General features: G+C 39.6%; 1 protein-coding gene across 1 annotated transcript in view; it reads left to right on the forward strand.

The window, feature by feature from the left end:
• Nucleotides 1-22,832, forward strand: part of cadm1a (cell adhesion molecule 1a) — a gene marked incomplete at both ends in the record, with an annotated part of 408,015 nt that overhangs the window by 367,212 nt on the left and 17,971 nt on the right. Inside the window, one exon of the mRNA XM_083889853.1 lies at nucleotides 9,790-9,822. Coding sequence (XP_083745979.1) covers nucleotides 9,790-9,822 — 33 coding nt within the window. The remainder of the gene's footprint in view (nucleotides 1-9,789; nucleotides 9,823-22,832) is intronic.

The raw sequence follows: 22,832 nt of genomic DNA on the forward strand, positions 1-22,832 counted from the left end.
CTGCACTAGAGGATTTTCATATCTAATTTTGGGAGACCACAGACAGTGAACTTTGTAACCAAATGTCAATGTTTTAATCCTGAGAAAACACCAGTCAAGACTCAGGACCACACAGACATCGAGGTGGACTGTCTTGTTTGTGATCGATCTTGCACGAGCAATCATACTGTTGTCATAAATCCACAAGTTTGTCAACTTTCTCTACACTCTTAGAAATAAAAGTGCGAAGTAGAACCATATAAGGTTCGCTTGTCCTCATAGGAGAACCCTATTTGGCTCCAGGTGAAGAACCCTTTTAAAATCCTTTCAATATTCAGGAAAGGGGTTCTCTGGATCAAAATGGTTCTTAATGGAACCATTAGTGTTACCAAGAACCTTTGAAAAACCCTTTCTTCAGGACAGGGTTTTTCAGAAGAAAATGGATCCATGTAGAACCTCAGCCCTTGTAGAAGGACCCTTTTGGAACCCTTATTTCTAAGAGTGTACCGTCCATCAGACTTGGGATACAGTCGTCATATTTGGTTGATTGTGTGGTTATGCTCATGCTCCCAATTCCTGTTCAAGATGTAAATATCAAAAATGTTTAAAATTAAGGGTTTGAAATCAAGAAGACTGATGACATTAAAATTGGTTTAAATCAGCCTCAAATCAGAAGGCGATTGTTGTCAATTATCCTTTAGTGTGGGGCAGAGTTTGGTCACAGAAAAGATAATAATACACAGTATCTACTCAATAAAAATGGGTCAACATATGACAAGCAATATTATTAATTACATTTCACAATGTTTGGTATTGAGTAAATATTCATTAAATGAGAGCCTTAATAGTTATCCATTTAATATGAATAGATTCAAATAGAAAACAGTACATAAATAAATAATAAATTATAACCTCGACAAAAATATTGAGTTGATTTGAAACTGCCTAATGTGTAAATAGTACTAATAGAAATTAATAGAATTCTACAAATCAATGAAGTGAATTAAAATTAAATGTTCTTTCTTAGGAATCACTAAGGTCAACTGTAACATCTAATTACCATAACTGTCCACTTAAGAACATAATGTTCAAATAAAAATCACAAAAACCTTTCCAAAAAAAGTAGAGAATATATACAATATATGACAAAATCTTTAATTGCTACAAATAACTATAGCAGGTTCTTTCTGTCGCCTGTATGAACAGGTCCCATGTGGGCTGCACCTGATAAATGACAATATTTTCCGAGTGAAACAGCTCACTTACAGTTTGTGCCAGATGTCCTCTCTTGGCTTTAAGCTGTCAGGGGCATTGCATTATTACTGCGTGTGTATAGATTGAAGGCAGCAGTCTCATATGGCCGTAATGCGCTCCGCCGTTTGATTTCATTTACCCGCAGTGTGCCACACAGATCAGAGACCCACTGCCAAATGAATCCATCAAAGCAAGACTGTGTTTTTTTTTAATCAATTTCCCATTAGAGGGAAAGAATAGAGCGGTTTAAAAAAAAAAAAAAAAAAATCCATTAGAGCCTCCAATACATGGCTTTTAAGTTTTAGAAAGTGACATGGGGAAATGACTAAATCCAAATGTCACTGTTAAATAAATATCTGCTCATCAGTTCCCATAATAAAGACACATTAGCATTTTTATATTTCTCCAAACACCTTTCACGAACCAAGTTTTCCTTTATATCCTCTTTCACCTTCGCTTGTATCCTCTGTCTCGCTTCCCTTGTGTTCGGCTGCCCATATTCGTCTTTTTTTCTTGCCTATTTGATGTCATTGTGGTTGACACATTTTCCTTGAAAAGCTATATTTCGGTCCTGTACTCGCTCCTCTGGGGCTGCAGTCTATTATCTTTTTAGTGGTGGTCAGGGCCAAAAGGAAGTCTTTTTTTTTATGAAACACGAGCTGACCCCAAAAGTAGAAATTTACTGCCGCCTTGGTAGCGCTTCAACATTTATCCTCACATGTATTTTATATCTGTCATCACATTACCCCCCCCCACATTACCCCCCCGTCAGCCTGTCAACCGTGTGTTCCAAATAAAACACACTGTCAAAAGTGAAACGAAAATAGATGCATGCAAATAGCACATTTGCATTTGTGTATTCACAAACCACAATTTGCCTCACATGGCTTTAAACATTCTCAGTCTTTAAACCCCGATATATGACAGAAAACTACCAAGAAAAAGTATTTTTAGCAGGAGGAAAAATGTAGAAAAGGGTTACACTAAAAGATGTACACTACCGTTAAAAAGTTTGGGGTCACTAAGAAATGTCTGTATTTTTGAAGGAAAATCACATTTCTTCAATGAATATAACATTAAATTAATCAGAAATACACTCTATACATTGTTAATGTGGTAAACGACTATTCTAGCTGCAAACGTCTGGTTTTTAATGGAATATGTACATAGGTGTATAGAGGCCCATTTCCATTGTGTTTGCTAATCGTGTTGAAGGCTATTGGATGATTAGAAAACCATTGAAAACCCTTGTGCAATGTTCGCACAGCTGAAAACAGTTTTTCTGGTTCTTCTTGTCAATCTTGTCAATGTCTTGATTATATTTTCTATTCATTTTGCAACTCTTTTGATGAATAAAATGTGAGTTTTAATGCAAAACACAAAAGAATTGTATAGATGACCCCAACCCTTTGAACGGTAGTGTGTGCACTTCTTTTTAGGTGTATTAGACAGTTAGATTAGAAGAATAACAAAAAAATACCAAAACATATTAGATGGAATGTATGTAAATGTAAATCTAAGAATGCTCCCTCCCATCCAGGGGTCGCCACAGCAGATTATCCACATATATTTGTCTTGACAGAGATTTCTATGCCGGATGCCCTCCGTGAAGCAACCCTCCCATTTATCTATGCTTGAGACCGACAAAAGGACTACACTGGATGTGGCCTTTTCCTGTGTCTGGGGTCAATTTTCGAGGGTTCCAATTAACAATGAGCAATTGGGATTGGGGTACCTTGCTCATGAGTACCACAGCCCTTGACCTGGCGGGGAAATGTTCCAAATGTTCAATCTTAGAATAAAAGTGAAAAAATAAGCCCACAGCTGTACACAGAATCGGGAATGAAATAGAAGAATGACTTCATTAAACCATTCGACGATGATGAATATGCACATAATGCAGTTGTGCGAGGAGTATATACTCCAGGTATAAACATTCATGCAAAATGTATATGTTTTGCAGAGATGGGGAGTGTTAGCTGAAGGGTCAGCTGTTGTTACCGTTAATAATACATGCGGAAGAAAGATTGTATTTCTAAACAGGTATGAGTATTAGTCATGAAACCCACACTATGGGTGCAGAAATAGTAGGTGAAACAAATATCCATTTGGCTTTTCAGCATGTGTTAACATTATCATGAAGTGACATAATTAATTATGTAAAAATAGACAACACCGGTGTGCAAGATCGTGTGTGGAATTGCTCCCGCGTTGCTCCGTTCAGTGTCCATTTTTTAAATTAGAGCCAGCCAACTATAACTAATTTGATAAAAGTTGATAGCAACAGAATAACTGCCATCCCATAACATACAGCCCTAAGAGAGCATCAGGGATATTATGGCGCGGAAACGCGAGTCCCGAGTCCAACACGTCTTCTTAATGTGGCCGTATATTGTCTTTCGAAGGTATTACTGTGTCACACGATGACCAAACGGAGATGAAACTCGTAAAGCAGCGACGGGATGCGATCACCACAATAGACAAAGTGTATTTACGCCTGCAATACACCCACATTTACTGTATAACACTACATCTGTGATGACATAAGTTGCAGTAATTGTGCCTGTACTTTCTGTTGCCAGTCGTAGATGAGCATATTTCAAGAAATACACGTCAAGCTGAAGATAAAAGTTACAGATTAAGCAGGATTATGCACACATATAGTAAGATATCATCATATAGCAGTTCAAAAAGGGAATATCCTAAACATATGTAAGTGTTTTACATTTGTAGGTGGAGTAATGTCATTTTTCCACAGGATATGTGTAATATTAATGGCGAATTCACACAGGATAAGACATCGCAGTTAATGTACCACAAGTGGGAGGGGTAAATCGATTTACGCATTGCCATCACAATTGCAGACACAAGCGCAGATCAACAACAAAACACCCAAAAATATTCAACTGGACCAGGGAGGAAATTGAAATTTCGGTTTGGGGACAACATCGATTTCAGTTTGAGAACAGAAGTCTGCTTGAAAATCCACAGAAAACTACTTTTTAAAAGAATATAACGGCTTGTTTCCGCACATGTGTACTGCTGGTCTATTAGCCCAGCATTAGCATTACCTGGGATAATCTTCTTGGACCTTTTTGCCCAAGTTAAACGTCGCCGTAATCTTTACTGCCATTGTCCTGTAATGATTACTGATTGGACTAAAATCACAGAGAAGAGAGAGAATTTACCCACCCTCTCAATGTGAAACTAATCCTGTCCGAATAAGGCTTTCGAATAATAATTGTTTCGTACTGATGTAAGGCATTATGCGTTTTGAAGCAGAGAAGAACTGCAATCTACAATCTAACCACTAGATGTCACTATTTATTGCACACAATTTGCACATTCTTTAAAACGAGAAAGCACACCTCCACTAGCAAGAGGGAGTTTATAAAGTACAAGCACTGAACAGCATGCTAATGTTAACTAAATCAACCAAATTGTTTTTGATGTTCTTAGCAAAGAGCAAATAGAAGCGTTTGTTTGCGAGTTTGTGGCTCATTATTAAAAAATTTCGAATATTTTGTGAATCATAAAGGAATGTTATTCAAAATTCTCTAAAAAATAAAAATGGTGACACCGTAGAATCAGCACAGTTTTCAGGATTTATCTTCCAGGTTCACGAGAACCTTATTCGCTAGCAAAATACATCAGTATTTGTTGTTGTAATTCCTCTACATTATCACCCTGCAATTACAAATCCATCATCTCTTTGCCAGATTCACTGTTTCCCACTCACCTCTGGCAGTTCTTACAGACAGAAATCTGTTGTCGGACAGAAAGAGGTCCCAGTTTCTCTATCGGCAGCGCTTATGCTGGGGACGGCGAAAGCCTGGGAAGAATAAGCAATCACAGGCTTGAGCTGGAGTACGGGAAAAAATGGAGGTCAGAAAAAGTGGATGCAACAAAAAAAGTAATCTAGGAGCCAGCGGGGACACCCAGCAGTCGCTTGGCATTTTCGGGCAGCGCAGGATTCCACATAATGCATTTTCTGCCAATATAATTATGATTGACATGCAGTTATCGCCGCATGTTGAGCTGTAAGCCATGTCACGGTGAGTCTCCCAAAGGGCATATGGGAAGCCTGGTAACTAGTCATGGAGCTGTGTCCACATCAAGGCCCGTGTCGGCAAGGACACTGACCATGTCTCAGCCTGACCTCTGAAGCTGGTGGTGAGGAGGAGGAGGATGAGGCTCATCCGAAATGTTCAGGCAATCACTCAGCAGCAGACATATTGAATGGTCCCACATGGCTGCCACCCACAGTGTAATGAGGGTTAGCAGGCCATGCTGGCTTCCTGTTGTACTAATGAATACAAGTACATTACTGTCTTCAAGCAGTGGTGGAGATATGACACAAAAAAGGGGGTCATTGTGGATTAGATGTTTTGCTTCAGTGCAAAATCGTAGATACAGTTGTTGGGTATTTTGCCTCAACTTGTCTTGACTTTGCATGAAAACAACGTGATTAGTCAGGCCTGGGGATGTGGCATTGCTGGTTTTCATATGACAATAGTTAGCACTGTTTCCTCACAGCAAGAATCGTCAGTATGGCCCAGAGCCTTTCTGAGTGCATGTTCTCCCCACGTGTGCGTGGGTTTTCTCCAGCGTCTCCAGTTTCCTCCCACAGTCCAAAAACATGCAGAGGTTAATTGGCCGTAGGTGTGAATTTGAGAGTAAATTGTTGATGCTTGTTGTGTATACTGGGATTGACTCCAGCTCCGCTGCAACCCTCGTGTGGAGGATAAAGCGGTAGACAGTGAATGAATGGATGACGCCTGAAGTGACCCATATGTGAAACTGCAAATTTGGCCCAAATATCCTCAAACAAATGTGGCAAATAAGCAGTGCTTTTAGCAATCTCTAGAAAAATATGTGGGGCAGCATTGGTAAAGATGTGGCACAATCTCTGACATGTGGTTATACAGTGAACAGCTTCTGGCCCAGGTCTGGCAAAGAGGAGTCAACAGCCAAAGGGCCATTGTTCCACTATTAATATTTTGCAATGGAGATGGGGAAGAAGTGAGGGACCATAATTTACAAAATGGATGACATTCCATTAATAGAGATGACCTGAAACTGGAAACCACTAGTTTCAGCGCTAGTGGGTACTTGTGGTTGCTTAACCCTAAACCTAACCCATGGAAGGTGAGTGAAGTTGCCCTCTAATGGCCATTCAAAAGAATACGTGTTTCAGGCACCTCTGCATTGGCTTCTCTGTCCATGCTGTCCAGGAGACTTTGTCCATTATTTATTTAGTTGATGGACGCATCAAAATAAACCTTAGATAGGGATAAAGTTAAGTCTGCTAATACTGTACTATAGTGCAGTTTATGTCACATTTTTCTAATTTTGTCACTTTAGCACTTTTTTGGGGGGGGGTTTAGGCAGCTGATCAAACAGGTAAAAACCAGGCTTGTGTCAACCAACAGAAAATGTCAGGAACCTTTTTCTTTTCTCCACAAATATCACCATAATTAAGATGCAGCTGTAAATATCACCCATTATTGATAACTGCTCGACTGGCTTCCTCTTCTTTACATAAATTACGTGAGAAACATTGTTAATGTGTGTCCTAATTATGGTGGAAAGAGGTTTCAACGCTGTTTTCATTGCGGTACACTTCAGCCAAAAGATACCTCAAAATTGCCCATCTAATGACTGCCCTGTGGCATTATTTAGCACTGACATGGCTCAATTATTCAAGGACCTGGTAGAAAAATGGATCCTGAGAGGCTTGGTAACGTCGAAGACAGACCTGATACAGTCTCACCTTGTGAGATTGTTTGCCATATCCTGAGCCCCTGGCAGCAGAGCCAAGGTGTGGCATTGGCCTCCTGCTCCCTGAACAATTGCACATCAGTGCTGAGTGCCATTCTTGCTTTTACACAAACAACTGGCTATTACTGGATAGCTTACAGGCGGTGCACTTTCCCATTTATCTCTGTTGAGACACACTGCCAAGGAAACGCAGGGCACACTATGTACATCGTGAAGTTAAATAACGATGCTGTTCACGTGAACGTGATCTGTTTTCCCTGCCCATACTCCCAAATGTTGTTTTTATCATAACAAATTCATTTCGGTGCTTTTACCGTGTTAAAAGGTTAACACTTAAAATTCCGACATGCTGTGAATACTCTGAGAGCCAAGCCGTATTTGTTAGCGAGCTACCGTCTCCTTAATAAGTGGTTTTAAAAGCAAAACTCGGGAAGGTGCTTGCCCTGTAATACAGTGAAGAGTAATACTCCTAGTCTGCATTGTAGTTATACAATGCCTGTGTGAATAATATCTCTGTTGTGTACACTGGTTGGGATTTGATATCAAATCAACTCAGTCATTGCAAAAGGTCTCTGTGTTTGTTTTTGCTTGGATCCGCAGCTCTGCTTCTATCTAGAAATGCAAGAAATGTCTCATCTGTTAATTACATTACTGTCACCTGAAGAGTTGACCTGACAGGCTTCACACTCGGCAGGTGGCTTACCGGGGTCACCAGTATGTGCAGTGACACTGTTTGCACAAGAAAGCCAAGAGATATTGATAGAAATGTAACAGATATATTGCTAACAGAGCCACTTCTGCTCAAGCACAACTGGCATCCTTGGGAATATTGACTGAAACCGTCCTAGAAATGTTGTCAAAGCCCGATACAGATAAACTGAAATGCTCTCTGAAGTTGTAGTTCCACCAAGTGGAATGGTTCAGTTTGGTATGGTACAATCTTTGGCACCCTTCCTTTGGGGTACCAGAGTAAAAGGGTAGGGTATGGTCCTTGACAATTGGAAGATTGGGAGAAAGAACGTCACTCTTTTGGAACCGGTGATTCTTTAACACCCCAGGCCTTTACCGTTCCAAACCATACCCTAAGTACTGAACTGCACCATAATGGAAACACGGCATGGCTATCACACATGGTGGATGTAGCCTTGTAGCCTTTATTTATGATTACGGCAAACAACAAAAGTTATTGTTTTGTCCGGGAGGAAGCAACTACTAGCCCCATGAACACACTCACACGCACAAATACACCCAAGTCACACGTTATGAGTTATCAGCATTTATGAGTGTATTAAATGTTCCGACTCACCATCAACGATCATCCATTCTTTTTTTTTTATTAACTCTTATTGAACTGTAAACACTGCTAACGACTCTCACTTTTGAGTTTTGGTGGAGGGAGAGGATAAGCATCCACCATGGACGGTCTAAACGGAAACACTAGTTCAATCACTCATAAGTTTCTACTCATGTCTATCCTTTATTTTGAAAAAGGCCATTTAAATCCACCTTATTTTAGTCTATTTTTCATTAAAATAACATTTTAAGGTGCATTATGTAATAAATCTAAAGCAACTGGCCATAAAATCCTCCTAATATGTCACAGAGACTCAGGAATAATGTTTATTTAACAAACTGAACTCACCAACAACAACAGTACAGACAAAATATTTGACGGCATATCGGCAAATCATGTTTATGTTTTGAAATCATGTTTTGGCATGTGGCGCCACCTACCGCCGTCTACCAATCATTGCAGTCGGTAGAGTCTCATCTGCCGAGCAACCACAGGTTGCCAGTTACGTCAGAAAACGAAACCTAAAAGACCTCGGTATTTTGAATTTGAACCGTTTTTGGCTACATTCTAACATATGGCACCTTTAATGACCAAACCTGACCTGAAGCCAACCCATCGGGTCCCAAATGGTTCAGTCCACTTATCCATGTTCTCCTTAAATTTACGTAAAAACAGCCCTAAAATTCATCAAATATGTTTGTGGTTGTCTGTACTTTCCCTCCTGACCAGCTGTTCTGTTGATAAAACTGGTGAAGCAGTGAGTTTAAAGATGCCGTGCAGCGTGGACAGATGGAACAACCATGGATACACAAAGGCTCGAGATGGATGCTTAAAACCAAACATTTATCAAAATGTCATCCGCATTATGAAAGACATTAGGGGTGACCAAGCTGAGCTAAAGGTTACCAAAACTACATTTACTAAACTGTGCGTTAGTCAAGTTAAAGTGGATACATGGAGTCATCTCGGTACTAAAGACAAGTTGAAAGTCTACTTGAGCGTCAGTAAAGTGTTCTCCGAGTCACGCACGGCTAAATTAGGACAGCTGCACAATGATTTCCTCCTGATTGTTTGCCTTTTCTCCGCGCCAAAGCTGCCAACAGTCGCTACATGATAATAGTTTCATCCATATCTCCTCAAGCAGTAGCCACGCTCCCGTCTGAATGGACCGTCCAGTGTTTGTGTGTGAGTGTGTGTGTGTGTGTGTTTGTGTCAAAGAGGGAAAAAAAAGCTTTTATTTATCTCTGCACTGCCTTTGGTTCCCTTTGATTTCCCTCAAGCCTTATGTCTTTTGTCATGTTCTGGTCTTCCGAATGCTTGCTTATGGGTGTCATTTGTTTTCTCCCCCTGCCCCCCCCCCCCCCCCCCACTCCCCCTCCTTCCCTGCCTCCTCCTCCCCCAATTCTCCTTTTATTTGCATGCTGTTCCTCCTGTTCCACACCTCCCTCCACAACTGCCATGTCCTATCCCTGTGTGCTCAGACCCTGCGCCCAGCACTGAACCTGCAGCTCATGGTTGGTATCTCTACTTTCCTCTTTATGTCTTTATTTTTTGTTGATGTGTATCCTGTCTCTGCAGCATGCTGACTTTTTTTACTGTTGCACTGTGTACATGATTGTTTCAGGCTGCCTGGGCTTGGGAATGTGAAGCTGTGTCCGTGGCGTCACGTCTTTTGGTGCCACTTAACTGCTCCAAGCCTTTTTTTGGGAGGTCACATTAGTTGCACCACAAAGATGTTTAAATCACCTCATGTCCCCGAAGTGAGACCGATATACCGAGGTCTAAACTGCACTTGTGAAATACTTGCCCCAATGTACCAATTACTGTGTTTCCCTGAAGGTGCCGCGCAGGAATAAAACCCACTCTGAGGCCACGGCTGATAATATCGATAGCATGAAATGATTTTTACGGTGCAAGGCGAGCACAGACTTCATTTACTCGCCGTCATTAATTTGAATGGAGATCATTTTTGCTTTGATTTGCATCCGATTGTGGGTTTTTTTGCGTGAACAAATTCATGAACACATGAGCTCAGTTTCCCTACACTCACCTGTCTTGATGATAAAACTCTAGAATAAAGCAGGAACACGCCGTCCTGAAAGTTTGTGGTTATTTATTTGCATGTATGAGGTTGTAAGTTTCACATATGGGTGGACAAGACAAACTCGTAAAATTACAAATGAGAAGCACAACATTGATGGCACATTTGGGGCCGGTAACGGTCAAGTACTTCAGAGAAAATGCCTTTTACATGACATTTTTATTGTTTTTCCCAGTATCTATGAAAAACTGGAGACCAGAGCAGCAGAAGCTGGTTGTTGACCAGTGTTAGCATTCACTGATAGCACATTTGCTTATTACTCACACCTGTTAATATAATCAATTCAATTATAATATACTTTGAGATATTTTTGAAGGTGGTGATTGAATTACAGTTGTGATTGTCTTAATAATTTCACCACTTTTGCCGTTAATTCTTCTTGCACTGAGGATTTTTTACACCATCTTTTGTCAATAGCCGGCCGGTGCGCACTCGTTTGCTTTGGTTTACTTTTCAATAAGCCGTGGTGTGCGGTAACTGTCAGCTGAATATGTCTGATAAAAATTATACTGATATCGACTTTCAATTATAGCATAATAATAATGGTGATGACAAAAACATCATTAACCAGAAAAAAAGACCTTGTCTGCACGCTCAGTTTGGACTGTGAAATGTTTTAGCGAAACAGAAAATGTGATTTCATTGGCTGACACTTGAGAAGTTGAACATTAAATGTGAGCAATGTAACGAAAACCATGATGCGGTTTGCCGACGCTTGACACGGCTCCATTTTAAAGTGAATCAGAAGCGTTTTAGCTCACCCCTTTGACCCTCGAAGGATGAGACACGTAGATGAAGAATGGATTTATATTCATAGAATTCTTATTATTGTTCTTTATTTCAGAGGAGGAAGATAACGAGAACAAATGAGGTTCAAATTATATGACATTTCCACTTAGGTTTCAAAGTTTACACATTAGGAAGAAGAAAGTGATTTAATCATGATACCTGAAGTATTTTCTAATCTATGCATGGATGAATTGATTTAATTTGCGTCTTGAATACATCACGGTGATCCTGGTGGGATGTTAGGCAGCTGAAGTGCCTCCTAACACGGTTTCAACACCATATTCAGGTTTTCTCCACATAAATGATGTTGGCAGCTCCCGTTGCCTCCCGAACCACAGATGCTTTATTCTTCTTTTTTGTGAGATGCGCTCATGAGTTTTTGAATGCTTGCCGCAGATGTTGTATTTCTGCACATAATCATTTTTTAAATGCTAGTAATTAAGTGCAGTGATGCATCATGAATATTGTATTTATCTTTACTTGGGACAAAAATCTTCCTTGATGATTTGGACCCGGTGCAGTAAACTGCAGCAGTGCAGAACCAAGACGACGGAAGCCAATAAGGAGAATATGAAGCAAGAATCTGAGGTTTAAGCTTAAAGTGGAATACTTTTTCATATTGATTTCATTTACATGAAAATACACTGTAGAATAGCTACTTTGCACTAATCTGGGAGCTGTAAATGTGACATTTTAATTCCAAGTCATTTACAAAGTAAGTAATTAAGCATTTGTTGTATATAGTTGATTCAGCTTCTGGCAATTTACTGTATTACCAATGCCAATGTTCAACAATGTAACCTTAGTTTAACAGTGTAGAATGTAATGTAATCCAGGGTTTTGCTAGTAATGTAAAGTATGTTTTTTTTTTTCACAAAAAATCAAAAGACTTTTATGCCTCTTTTGTTTTTATCACTTTTACATCTTCTACATCGCGTTATCCGTTATAGTGTATTATGAATTGAAACTAAGACAACCTGGCGATGTGTAAGAGGTTGCTCGTATTGTTGAACCGACAGAGGATAACCACTCATGTCTGCAGCTGTCTGCAGCTTTTATGGAGCTTTATAGTGAAGTTTCAGCTCATTGTTTTGCTGTCAAGGCCTTGATTTTACTGTTTTTGGTTCACGCTCGCTGCTGTCACAGCAGAAACTTCAGCTGCAGCAGACAGCTGTTTTTCTGAGAAGGCTCTAAAAACCATCTGTGCTCTCCCTACTCAGCACAAAACATCACAGAGAAGCAATCAGAGTCTATAGTGTGTCCTTTAGAGCTTAAAACTCATTTCCTTCAGAAGTTGCTTGAGCCCCAAAAACAAACCTGAAACAAATCGAGGTCACCATGTGCTGAATATTTTATTACAAATGAAATAAACATTATTGAATGTCTAAGTGGATGAGAGAGGATTTCTGTGTTTGCATCTTTTTTTTATAGCAAATGCAAAAAGAGCAGGTGTCAGATTAAGTTTGCCTCATAAATTGACATTTAACCCCACTGGAAAAGGAAAGAAGGAAAGAAATTGAAATTCACATACTGTTTTACCCTAATAAAATATTTGAAAAGGGCAAAAAGATGACGTGCTCCAACCAGGTGAATGGTGGATTGATGGAGATGGGCTTTCATTAATATGCATGCTCTATTTGGTGAATATACATTAGAGGAAGGTTCAGGTGTTGTATCGAATATTTCAGTGGAATTAACATTCATTTATTCCATACGGCTCACACGCGCGTTGACGTGAAATTGGCTTTTCAGTGGAAAATATCAGGCGGTTTATTTCTAACAGTTTGACACACAAACCATGAAATGCTCCTTTTCTCCTGCAATATTCAAACATCATTTCTCAGTGTAGCTCACAACATATCGATCACACTTTCTAGGTCCGACTAATCTCATCCCATTTTTTCTTTGAAGGTTGAAACTGCTTCATACGAGCAATGACTATTTGTATTTTTCTTACATAAGAGGAAATAGTAAATGCTGCTTCATTATTGATGTTAGCGACAGTTATTATTAATTATTCTTAATCTTAATTTAAGATAAGATGCAGGATACGGTAAGATGAGAAGAGGTGAGATGAAATAAGGTAGGATAGGATGAGACAATGAGAGATATAAGATGAGATGAGGTAATTTAAATGGTGCATTATGTAATAAATCTTAAACAACTGGTCATAAAATCCTCCTAATATGTCACAGAGACTCAGGAATAATGTTCATATAACAAACTGAACTCACCAACAACAACAGTACAGCCAAAATATTTGCATTAAAAAATATATTTTGCAGACTGCAAATCATGTTTATGTTTTGAAATCATGTTTTGGCATCTGGCGCCACCTACCGCCATCTACCAATCATTGCAGTCTGTAGAGTCTCAGCTGTCGAGCAACCACGGGTTGCCAGTTACGTCAGAAAACGAAACCTAAAAGACCTCTGTATTTTAAATTTGAATGTAGTAACCGTTTTTGGCCACATTCTTACGTATAGCACCTTTTAAGATAAGATATAAGGTAAGATTTATAAATTAAAAATATATACATATATATATATATATATATATATATATATATATATATATATATATATATATATATATATATATATATGTGTGTGTGAATAGAAGAAGAATAAAAGAAAATTACAGGATGAATAACATGAGAAAATATTATAGAAATCCTGTTCACATGGTGAAATGTTAATATTACTCTAGTTCCTTTAAAAAACAAACTTGAATCAAATGGAATTGGTTGACTATTCACATGTTTTACATACAAAAGCATCAGTTTATTACGAGACAATGATAAAATAAAGTTATGTATAGTGAAATATGTGTAGGTATTAATGGTAAATGGCTAATAAAATGAATCTTGTAAAGCAAAAGTTACACTAAAATGTCTATAAAATGGGATTAAATGTGTAATGACGAACCACGTTGTGTGTGTGTGTGTAGGAGTCCTCACACACCTACACACACACACACAGGCCAGAGAAGGGATCTTATTAGCCAGTCACCCATGTGGGAGTCCAGCCTGAATAGTAAATAAAAGACATCGATTTGATAAACAGTGAATCACTGTGTAATGAGTTGGATTCAAAGCCCAAATTCAATGAATATTGACACCGGTGAGTCAGTGACTGGCAGCACAGTCGTCAAAAACACGGACATCTCTCCCCCCGGTGACGCACACAGAAGAAAGTTATTACATTTAACAATCAATTGAACAAACTGTACACAGGCCGTAACAATACAGCTGCTTAATATGCCTGTTGCATTTCACCCGAGCCCCCGATGCCATGGAAACACAGCGGCCACTAATGATAATAACAACATATACGTTTGTTTGAATCACTTTAATAGGCTGCATTAACAATAATCAGCGTTAACGAGTCACCGGCACTCTTAATCAAAATAATCAGCAGCGGCTGAGGCTCAGGAGGAAGAGGAGGACGTCCACTCATCACAGGGTCGGGTGTTCAATTAGTGTGCGTGTGGGTGTGTGTACTTGGATTTGTTACCTCTTTAGGATATTTTCTGGTATATACACAGACCTCGTGAGGACCAGTAGTCTTCATGGAGACCAAAACCTGGTCCGAATAAGGCAGAACCTAATTTCTGAAAAAGTGGTTTAGTTTTGAGGCTTAAGGATAAAGTAAGGGATAATGCTTTGTGTTGGCTGTCCAAATGAATGGATAACAATGCAGTGTCCTAAAAAGACTGGCCCTTATGTTTAGGTTAGGGTTAGATATTAACTGATCCTAGAAGTGTCCTAGAAGACCAAAATCTGGTCCTAATGAGACAGAACTGAATTTCTGAGAAACTGGTTCAGATTATGGCTAAGATTTTAATTGGTTAGGGTGAGATTAACTGATTAGTTTTAAGGTAAGGGATAATGACAAACATGTGTTGCCTCTTAAGGACATATTCTGCCTTAAACACTGACCTTGTCAGGACCAGGAGTCGTCTCATGGAGACCAAGACTGAGCCCTAACGAGACAGAACTCAAAGGTGCCATATGTAAGAATGTGGCCAAAAACGGTTACTACATTCAAATTCAAAATACAGAGGTCTTTTAGGTTTCGTTTTCTGGCGGAACTGGCAACCCGTGGTTGCTCAGCAGCTGAGACTCTAATGACTGCAATGGTTGGTACCGGCGGTAGGTGGCGCCACATGCCAAAACATGATTTCAAAACATAAACATGATTTGCAGTCTGCAAATTGTTTTTTTAACGCCAATATTTTGTCTGTACTGTTGTTGTTGGTGAGTTCAGTTTGTTATATGAACATTATTCCTGAGTCTGTGACATATTAGGAGGATTTTTATGGCCAGTAGATTTATTACATAATGCACCTTTAATTTCTGAGGAACTGGTTGTGTTTAGGTTAAGGTGAGTTTTAGATATATACTATCCAGGGTTAAGGTAAGGGATAATGATTCGCTGAAGAATAGCAGAATTTGGACAGCCTAAGCGAATAGATCTGCAAACGTCTTGCCTCTCAAGGACCTTTTCTGGCATAAACACTGACCTTGTAGGGACCAGTAGTCGTCATTGAGCCCAAATTGTGTTTAGGTTAAGATTAGGGTTAAGGTAAGGGATAATGCTTTGTTAGAGTTAATGGTTGTTCGTCTCTGTATGGTGGCCCTGCGATGGGTTAGGGTTAGGGTTTGCCCTATGTCAGATGGGATTGGCACCAGCATTTAGAGGATGAAGTGGAAGGAAGACGATGAATGAATGAATGAATGAATGGTTCAGTTTAGGGCTGCACTTTGAGTTGTTCGAAAGAAATGGCAGAAGTCCACTGGTTGTGACTGACAGTGCACAGCGTGAGCAACAAAGAGGAAGCAAACTCTGGAGAGCAACTTCAAAGTGAGATTTATCAGAGATGAGTTAAGATGGTGAAGACGTACGACTTTAAAGTGTTTAAACGTCATGCTGTAAAACAGCTTTTTAACACAGGAGTGCATCAACATTGATTGCCTGACAGCTTTTCTAAAACTTAATGCTCAGATTTGCACCAAAAAACCTGAACCCTGCAAAGCTTTTGGTGCAAACCTGACAACACTTTATTTTCTCCCAACAACTCAGCTCTCTGTCTTTTTTTTTTTAAACAAATTGGCTGTTTTTGCTTTGTTAGACCCCAAAGAACAACACCATCAATAACTGTACGACTTCTTTGCTTTCTTTGTGAGCTTAATGAATTCAGAAAAGCTAAGTGCATATAATTTAGTGCTGCCTTCAAGTGTCTATTAATATTCTAATTACTCATTTCTGTGTCAAAGGGGCAAGCTCCAAAAAGAAAGGGAAAGGAAAATCCATATATATATATTTCTTTATGCTAAACTGTGTCTATAATTCAACGGCAATCATGTGACACCAAGTCAGAGCCTGTTATAAAAGTGTTGGCGCTGACCAACTGACTCTCAAAAGCTGTTGCCATAGCGATGGTGTGCTTGTCCTGACTCGGAGGGGAAAAAAGAAGCTGTGACTGGAGTGAGCTCGAAGGTCTTTCGAAGGATTGTCCATTTCCATCTAAAATAAGCCAGGTACGAGGCTCCGAGAGCTGCGGGGAACTAATGAAACATGCAGCGGAGAAAATAAGAGGCTCTTAGATGAACTGCCACTGGACTTGAGTCGAAATGGCAGAGGAAACATTTTGTTTGGGTCTTATTGCCAATGCTTAAAATGATAGAGTGCAACACATTGCAACTTGACAGGCGTAATGACTGATTTTATTGCGCATGTGGATAAACACCACTGTCCTTCTGGCACTTTGAAGCTCTCGTGGTGCAAATTCATTTTAGCCTCGTGAGAGCGTTAAAGGCATCAATGCAAAACAAAAAACTATAGGAGGAGATGCATTTAGTGAATATCCATGCAGCGGGAAAGCCAGTCCGCTTTATTATCAAGGCAGACGCTAAATACACCAAACTCCTCTGTTGAATATTGAGATTCAGGCCACGCTGATCCTTCTTTTCATCACGTGACATATTGCGGCCTTAGTGTGAAAGTAGGTACCAGCATGTACCATCAAAATAAGTAATTCCAGAGGAATGACATACAGCTTAACACTTATGTTAAATTGTGTTCCAAGGTGCAAACAAGCAAATCCCAAACAAACACAGTCAAGAGTAAATCACAGTTCACTAATAAAGTAGAATAGACCCGAATAGAGTCCAAGAAGTTGCATATTTGTGTTTTACGCAACAGAGCAGCATGTATCTATTGTTGTGTTCTGGAGGGAAACAGGAGGCAAAATTTCAAAGGTCATGAATAAGATGAGGATGGAGAAGAATTCATTTACTTTTATTTACAGTATAACCAAGGTCCAGTCGTTCAGAATGTTCTCAAACGCACCACTCGAGAGAAGAAAGCCAGCACACAGAGAAGGAGTGTGATGTCACATCAGCACTCCACGATGTATTTACATCAATAATATTCGATGTTGCATGCCGGAGCTTTAAATTGAGGATGTAAGCAGCTCAGTATACACTTTTTAAATTACATACTCAATGGCGTAATACAGTCCACCTTGCTTTTATCAAGATACAAATCAATAACATGAAATTTTGATGATACATTTTATTTATAGGGGCCTTAAAATCATCTAAGGTCAACTTACACGGCAGAGTTAAACAACAATATGCAGTATTCAAGGGAGCAGTAAAACAATATGCCATACAGTTCAGGAATAAAACTGCATAAACTCTTTCAGTTTAAACAGACGTGCTTTTTTGTGTTGCCGTGTTTGCTACAGTGTGAGACTTGAATGCTCATCAATGAAACTCTCTTTCCTCATCATGTGTACCTGCGTGAGGCAAATCAACTCCCCGCGAGTGACACGTCTCTTAAAAAACAGGAAGGAAGGAATAAAAGCAGGGGGAAAAAAAGGCGATGCAGTCCTCGAGGCCGGCACTTCAGTCGCGGATGTTCTACCAGTGTTTGCTCTTCTCCTCCTCTCACTTCCATCTTCTCACTCTTAATGAAAGGGCATGTTGGTGGAAGGTGTCAGTTGCTTTAGCTGATGGCTAGCTGCACTGACTAATTTCCCATCTGGAGAGAGAGCACGTCTGGAAAGGACACACCTGCCAGCACGGCTGTCAGCCAGCGTGCAAAAGTAGTGGGATAATTGAGCCGCCTCGGAGATCCAGTAGTGGAGAGGAATACAGGCGTTTAATGGCCACTTTGCTCACAGTGGGACCGTGGGAGGTGAGTCACAGGACTTTCCGCTTTAATCCAAGGACTAAGCTGTCACATTTGGATGTCATTAAAGAGACAAGGCATTCATTAAACGCTGAGGACACAATGTGCCAATTTGCCGTCACGTAACTTTGGAAAGTATTTTGTCAGTGGAGAAGTTTATCCCCCGTTTGATGTTGGGGGAACCTTTGCCGAGAGTAGAAACGACGTGTTTTTTCAAGCGTTTGGCTAAATTCCAAATGTTGTTTCTTTTCTTTTTTTTTTGTCGTTTAAGACTTGAATCACCGCAGGCTTCAGAGTCCACAGTGTGCAGGTGATCTCGGGTTGACTGGATATCAAAGGGACAGATGGCGCCGCCGCCTTCACTGGTTACGGTGACATGTTGGTAGGTTAAAGGGACACGGCAGCATGTGTCTGACAGGTCACAACATGAGTCCGATCATCGTGTGCGCTCAGAAGAATTAGTCCGGTTCAATGATGATGAGGCGGTTTTGGCCTCAGTTGTTCTTTGGTGTTCCTCAGCCTGTTGAGTCTTGATTAATGGAATTAGCATTCGCAGAAATCTTCCTGGGAACCATATTTTAGTTCACTATGAGTATGTTTTTGTCACTTTATGATCACCTGAAAGTGATACAACTTTGAAGTCATCCAGTGGGTGCTCGACCACGTAGTCCGCCATGTTGTTGCACCGCGTTTGTTTGCAAAAGTTATTCAATTAGTTGCAATATGCAGCCCGATCCCTCAGGGCCGCTAAATTCAAAGGCTGTTAAAAAGAGCGCCTGTGGCGTGAGACTCAATCGAACAGATATATCAAAATGCAAAGAAATATGAGTTTAAAATGAGTTTAAGTTGTAATTGGCGCACACCAGTGATATGGTAATCTGATTTGTTTGTCTGAGGTATTAGCAGCATCATAATGGGAACAAATGAAAATAATACGAGAGTGGAAAAATCCCCCCAAAAAACTATTTTAGACTGCATTTATCTATTGTTATTATTTATTACTGATTACGCAGTCAGTTTTTTTTGTTTGATTTTAGTACTGATTAGTTGATTGGTTCATAGAATATGACTTTGGGTTAAAATATTCATCTGTGTGTTCCAGGAAAATGGAATGATTAAGCAAACGCCTTGATTTTGTCCACAAAGCAAAGACTACAGACTACAGAACATAATGAAAAACTCTAGTTTGATGATTTCCTGCCAATGCAACAATGACGCACAACTTTTCAGACATTCATACTGAAATATTTATAACAGCAATTTATTGAATATAACGTACAAACCTAAGGGTGGATGGTTTGCTTTTGGTCTAAAGCAGGATTTGGTCAGCACATAGTCTGAAAGGGATTTTTTTTGAAAGGTAAAATGAATTCTCCTAAGAGGGCAGGGAAAATTGATGAGGCGATAAGAGCGAATCAGTGTAGAATTATGACTAAATTGAGTTTCTAATATGTTTTCCACAGTCACTTTCCACTCAATCGTGGTTTTAAGTGAATGGAGACTGATTTCTCCCTTTTGGAAAAAGAGAAAAAATGGATTCTAAGCTCCAAAAAAGTTGAAATTTAGTTGTGGGAACATCGTTATATATGATTTTACTCAAGATGTTTATGTTTGAGGCTGCATCTCAGTGTCTTATACTGTTGTTGTTTCTTTTGTAATGGGGCTGTGCTCAAATTGAGGCACATATGCTGTTTTAATTAGTTTCAGACTCGCAAATGAGTATGACAGGTGACAAACGGGGGGGTCCTCCCACCTTCAAAAAAAAAAAAAACCCTCTTTCTCCTCTCATTACTCAACACCTGCTGGAAATTAAGTGAACCTCCAAGGGTCCAACTGCCTCTTCACGTGATGAAATAGATAGGCGAGTGATGAAAGTGTAATCAGACTTTATTTTTTTATATAGTGTCTGTGACATAGATCTGATGTTTTTACTCAGCTCGGAGAAAAGACACTGTAAATGGTTGAATCTTTTATGTGAATTGTAAACCGGTGTAGAGTGATCACTTAATGGTGAGGAAAAATGGCTAAGCAGCGTTTGCACTCGACTCGTCAGAAACCACTCGTATAATTAATATCATCATAAAACAGCTGAAGAAAACTGCATTTCAAACAATTCACTGCTGTTGTGTAACAAAAGCCACTACTACTTCTACAACTAAGTCTTGCAAGAACTTTTTGTACCTGGTACCGATTCTCACCGGTACTACCAAGTATGGGTTCACTTTTAATGAATCTGCGCCAAATTTCGGTACTATGGGTGAATTCCAATTCCTTGCTTAACCCTCAATCTCAAAAATGTGCGCTCCCTCTAGTGCAAGTGCTGTCCCCATTCTCAGAAAAATTAAGTTGAGGGGCAAGTTTAAGGGCTGTATCGCCCTCAATATTGAGATTTTCCGAGACCACCCTTGGGAGCAAGGGCTACCCAGAATGCATTGCGTGTTTTGACATAAGAAAGATGGCACCGACAGCAGCGAAACGATAACGCTACAAATGAAATATGTTCTTTGTTAATAGAGATATAACAATTATGTAAACCATTGTATTATTTTAGTTTAGGCCCATATTATGGATTACTGATGTCATTGTTGCGTAACGTTTATTTTTATTTTACGATCTTTTGTCAATAGCCGGCCGGTGTGCACACGCGATCGTTTGCTATGGTTTACTTTTCAATAAGCCGTGGTGTGTGGTAACTGTCAGATTATGTCCGTGGTTGTGGTATTTGTATGAGTATCATCTTATAACTAACTGACAACCTAATAACTTGACTGACAAACGGATGGTAATAAATAATCCTGACATAAATGTGTTCTTCTTCTTTTTTGGAGTTGACAGACGCAGCTTTCGCGTTATTCTGCCCCCCACAGTCTGAAGACGTATCTGCATTTGAGGGGTGTCCCATTTCTAAGTGACAAAAAACCCTCAACACTTGGTTTTGAGGGTCAGTTGATTAAGGGTTGAGCTTGAGGGTTAAGATTGAGGGTTAAGATAGGAATTGGAATTGGCCCTTGAAATGTCTAGGGAAGCGTCCCGAGAAGCAGACAGCACTCAATGTAATATTTGCGAAGTGAAATGCAAGACGGGCCAGGGGGAAACACCTCAAACCTGATGAAGCACCTGGTCAAACGCGGGATTTATTTAAAGGCTGCAGAATGCACCGTTTTTGACTCATGGAAAGTGACGCCTGCTACATCTGCTACCGACGCTAGCAGTGCAACATTTGATCGTCCTTGTTTGTCGCCCCGCGTAGTCGCGGAGAGAGCCGTGACATGTCGCGTTCTAGTCGAAAGGGGTCAGCCACTTTGTTTTACAACTGAAAAACATTTTAAAACCGTTTGGTACCGGTACCGAATTCCAGATACTGATACTGATGAATTATGAACGGTACCCAACCCTAAATACAACTGTGTATTTACGTCTTATTTTTAATGTCATTTCTTTTAGCATCAAGCTGCCAGATGCACACAAACCAAAGAGACAATTTCACATGAATCCAAACCGTCAATCATCCCCCATCTGTCGCTCTTCTTCTAACACCTGCGGCATCAGAGCGGCTTCTCTCCAGCCACTTTTATAAGCTCCTGAAATCATATATAAAATAACAATAAATGTAAGTGTTATGGCTGACAATCACTATACAATCACTATAATACTATAATAAAGTATTTGTAATATGCCCTAAATGAGATGTGACAAATGTATATTATTTTAAGTTTATTTTAAGTCATCTCTCGTCGTGAATTACATTGATTGACACGTAAATTGTGTTGCCATGGAAATCATTACCATTCCGAGGTGATTGAGTGAAAGCAACGTGCTCACATGACGATTAAGACTCGTCTACACCTTTAATTAGCGTCCAATCTGCTCTTGACTGGATATACGGTATTATATAAGGAAACAATTATTTAAAGCAGATGCAAATGCAAACACTCATATTCTCACATTAATTCATCTCACACAGATTTTTCACTGTTCTCAGAGAAGAGACTTCTGTCCGTATTTCTGCAGAAAACACACAATTGAAGTAAAAACTAGAAATAAAACTTCTTCTGTGTCACGCGACACAGATTTAAGAACATTGGAGACAAGAAATGTATGACACATCTACATCAGACACAACTTCCTGGATTATAAAATCCAAAATCTAATGGATCAACAAAGTTTTTGAGATCTTGTTTTGTTGTAACAGTAGTTTCAACCAGGATTTAATGAAATACCATGGAATAGTTGTGATTGTTCAGTCTGGTTTACCCTCCAGCTGACGATGAACTTCCCGATTGGATTATCTTCTTCCATGTTACAACATGGCTCGTAAAGAAAAAAAGGGTAACATAAAAGCAGATAAACCAGTAAACAGCCAGTAAATGGCAAATACAGGTGTCTTTTACTGAAGCCAATGAATTAACAGTGACTGTAAACTACAGCAGGGGAA

Source organism: Microchirus variegatus, assembly GCF_963457635.1.
Source record: "Microchirus variegatus genome assembly, chromosome: 5".
Taxonomy (NCBI): Eukaryota; Metazoa; Chordata; class Actinopteri; order Pleuronectiformes; family Soleidae; genus Microchirus; species Microchirus variegatus.